The sequence below is a fragment of the Lutra lutra genome, chromosome 5 (genome assembly GCF_902655055.1).
Source record: "Lutra lutra chromosome 5, mLutLut1.2, whole genome shotgun sequence".
In the NCBI taxonomy this organism is placed as follows: domain Eukaryota; kingdom Metazoa; phylum Chordata; class Mammalia; order Carnivora; family Mustelidae; genus Lutra; species Lutra lutra.
Genome location: NC_062282.1, coordinates 141,674,270 through 141,677,588, shown reverse-complemented (window position 1 = coordinate 141,677,588; position 3,319 = coordinate 141,674,270). Strand labels below are relative to the sequence as shown.

Genomic DNA, 3,319 nt, shown 5'->3' with positions numbered 1-3,319 from the left:
TCATTCCTAAAACATGACCTATCAGACACTCTCCAGCGACCCAAGAGACAAAGTAGGTGCATTTTGTGAAGTAAAAATTGAGTTATAAGCTTCCCTGAAGTTTTTCAACCCAGGAGGAGATGTAATATGTTTGAGTTATTTTATAAGGAACAAAAATTGACCTATTTCCTGAACGTTGAGTTTGGAAATGTAGATTAGGAGGAAGAAAAACTAACTGGTGATTTTTGTGATATGTTTAAATTCATGGCAGAGATCGATGATCCTAGAAATACACATATTTTACCAGGGAAATAACCAACAGCCCAGAATTTCGCTGTTCATTGGCAAGGTTTAGAGGTAGGCTTATGTGTACGGTGAGTATAGATGTAAAAATTAATCAGAACGGTGTGTGGGAATGTGAGGAGGATGACACCACCAACTGGGCCAAGTGACAGCTGAGCCATTTGGCAGTCAGTAGCTCCTAGGAGGGGAGCTGTGCCCAATGTGGGGAGGTGTGGCCTGGAGTCAGCCTTGGGGATCATAGTGGAGTCTCCTGGTCCTGCAGAGCTGTGCAGCAGAGCCCTCAGGTAAGTTCCGACCCAGATACCTGAAAGAGGAGGCCAAGGAGCAGCAGTGGAAGTCTGTCGTTCTCTAGTATGTGAGGGTGCAGCTACGCCCTCATACCCTCACTCCTTCACATAATCAGACTCACCCATTTACACACTAATGCCATAATGAATTTACATCCCCTCACACCAATCACCTGGTTTAACTCCTTCACACTAAGCCAAACTGTGGAAAATTGGTATACCCTGAGAGGGATGCACTTTCCTATAGAGCCTTTCTCATCCACGTGCCACTTCATGCATGAAGACATTGGCACTTCATAGAACTGCATGTTCGGGGAGCTCAGGTCACTTCTGGTAACACTCTAAGTCCTGTTGTCTCACGACAAGAAACGACACCACTCCTGCACTTGTTCATAGGCTCTGTCACACTGTGGAATACGCATGCACACGCTCATCCGCCGTCACCTTGCACCATCACCAGAAACACTCATCAGGGGCTCCTGGGTGGCTCAGTCATTTGGGCAGCCAACGCTTGGTTTTGGCTCAGGCGGTGATCTCAGGGTCATGAGATCAAGTCCTGTGTCAGGCTCCATGCTCAGCAGAGAGTCTGCTTGTCCCTCTCCCTCCACCCCTCCTCTCTCTCAAATAAACAAAATACTGAAAAAAAAAAAAAAAGAAAAAACCAACCACTCACCAGATGTGTCCCAAAACACACTTGCAACTCCACAAGACACACCACACCCTCATTCCCACATAGTTAGACCATGTACACACCTCAAAGCATAGCACTCAGAGAATTCTGACATATCACAGGTATGTATACTCAGGCTCCACATGTCTGCATAGGAATAGTCTCATGGGCATCTCGCCTCCTCCAGATACCGAAGACTTATTCTATTTGTCTTACATTTGAAATTTTCTTTCCTGGGAGTTCCTCAAACAGACCAGGTTGTTTCTGGTGTTGAACACTCCAAGGAATGTGAGACTTCCTCACCCTTTCCATATAGCTCCTTTCCATTCCATCTGGTTGATGATCCTAAGCCTTCTGTGTCCTCAGCACACACAGAAGAGGAAACAGTCATGAAAGTTTACTACATGCATGTCAAAATGAAAAGGGGGGTGGCTGTCTTAAGTAATCAACAGGAAGGCCTGGAGCCTCCTACCAAAAAAACAAAAATAGAAGAAATGACCTTTCCTGAAAATGTCCAGGGAGCAGTCACCCCTTCTTGTGCATATACAAAGGAACTCCTAACTGGCGGTGAGTCCAGCTGGCATAATGAAGCCCAAGAGGAAAGGAAGGAGGCTGACAGTCCACCAGTGCCTCCAGCTGCTGAGGAATATCCCAGAGCCAAGACCCCTAAATGGCTCGTGGCTCTGGATAGTGGCTTCAGGGGCATGGCCTACTGCTGGGTCTTTCCCAGCTTGGAGGTCCTCCAGGAACATGTGAAGCATGGAGTCAGTGAGGGCTTCAGCTGCCATACTTCCCATCTGACCTTGACTTTGCTGAAGAGTAAGAAAAGGGTAGAGAAGGAAAAGAGTAGGCAGATGAAGAATACTAAGAATATTGGCATATAGATGCCAGAAAGAGAAAAATTTTGGCATGAAGTTGTCTTCATACAAATAAACACAACTCTTTCCAGCCTCTCCAAGAGAAGCAGTAGAGAAGGCCAGACTCTACTGAGCAGGGGGCTTCATCTTCTCTAAGCAGCCCTAGGACCCACATTTATTTATGCACATCTCCCACCACCACCACTCCCAGCACACCACCACCAGGAGCAGAGAACCCCTTTCAACTATCTCCACTGCTTTCCTAAGAAGGAGGGAGAAGAAGGCAGCTCACACCATGCAGAACAGCAAGATGGTCTCATACAAACTAAAGAGCAATGACCACCCACATATCGTCTCTACCTGAAAAAAGGAGACTCACTGGAAGGGGAAACTGCTGGGGGCTGGATTGTAGAAGAGGTGAGGGCTCTAGGAGTAAGAGAATGTCTCAAGTGTTCTTGGGACTCAGGTTTCTGAGATAAGGTAGCATCTGCTGGAGATGCCTCCCAAGGTTCCAGAATACCTGTGTTGAATAATTTCCTTCAGAGGAATACATACTTGGAAGTAGAATGCTTGCTTGATGACAGATTAAGGAAATTGCTTCCTTTCTATGCACTTTGAGGAGACAGGAGTAAAGACCTGACTAGCAGTTTAGAAGGGCAGAGAAGCCTGGGCCCACCATTCCTAGATTAACCAAATGTCATGAGAGTCACATATCTTGGCCTGCCTCCCTTTCCAAGGGGTGCAGGGCAAAGCAGAGACAAACTTTCTCTCCTGGAGGAAGGGTTGGTATGCAGGCTAGATGTAGTCTTGCCCTTTTCCTGGGTGAGAGTGAGATCTCAGATGTCATGTTCTAAGTTTCTTTTTTTTTATTATACACATTTTATTATGGATCATTCACCTGATAAAGTAGAACTTATTTGAGGATGCAAGGGTGGGTCAAAATAAAAAATTTCAATTAGTACGATACAACACATTAACAAAAAAAAGGATAAAAATTATATGATTATAAAGAAAAAAAGCACTTGACAAAACTCAGGATCCATTGATCATAAAAATCCCCAACAAGATGGATATAGAGAGAACATATCTTAAGATAATGAAGGCTATATATGAGAGAACTGTAGCTAATGTCATACTCAATGATGGAAAGTTGAAGGATTTTATTCTAATGCAAAAATACAACAATGCAACAAAGAACACTCTTTCCACCTTTATTCAACATA

General features: G+C 44.7%; 1 protein-coding gene across 1 annotated transcript; it reads left to right on the top strand.

The window, feature by feature from the left end:
* Positions 1-344: 344 nt before the first annotated feature.
* On the top strand, positions 345-2,968 carry LOC125101218 (protein FAM170A-like). The gene is made up of 2 exons (XM_047731810.1): positions 345-427; positions 1,427-2,968. Exons 1-2 carry the CDS (start codon positions 345-347, stop codon positions 2,121-2,123), a joined length of 780 nt encoding a protein of 259 aa, XP_047587766.1. The 3' UTR covers positions 2,124-2,968.
* The last annotated feature ends 351 nt before the right edge of the window (positions 2,969-3,319 follow it).

Bases quoted from the DNA above. Each gene is read 5' to 3' on its own strand.
- LOC125101218 (XM_047731810.1), top strand. From the start codon at position 345: ATGTGTACGGTGAGTATAGATGTAAAAATTAATCAGAACGGTGTGTGG. The intron at 428-1,426 runs GTGACAGCTGAG...CGCCTCCTCCAG, and splicing joins GACACCACCAACTGGGCCAA to ATACCGAAGACTTATTCTAT.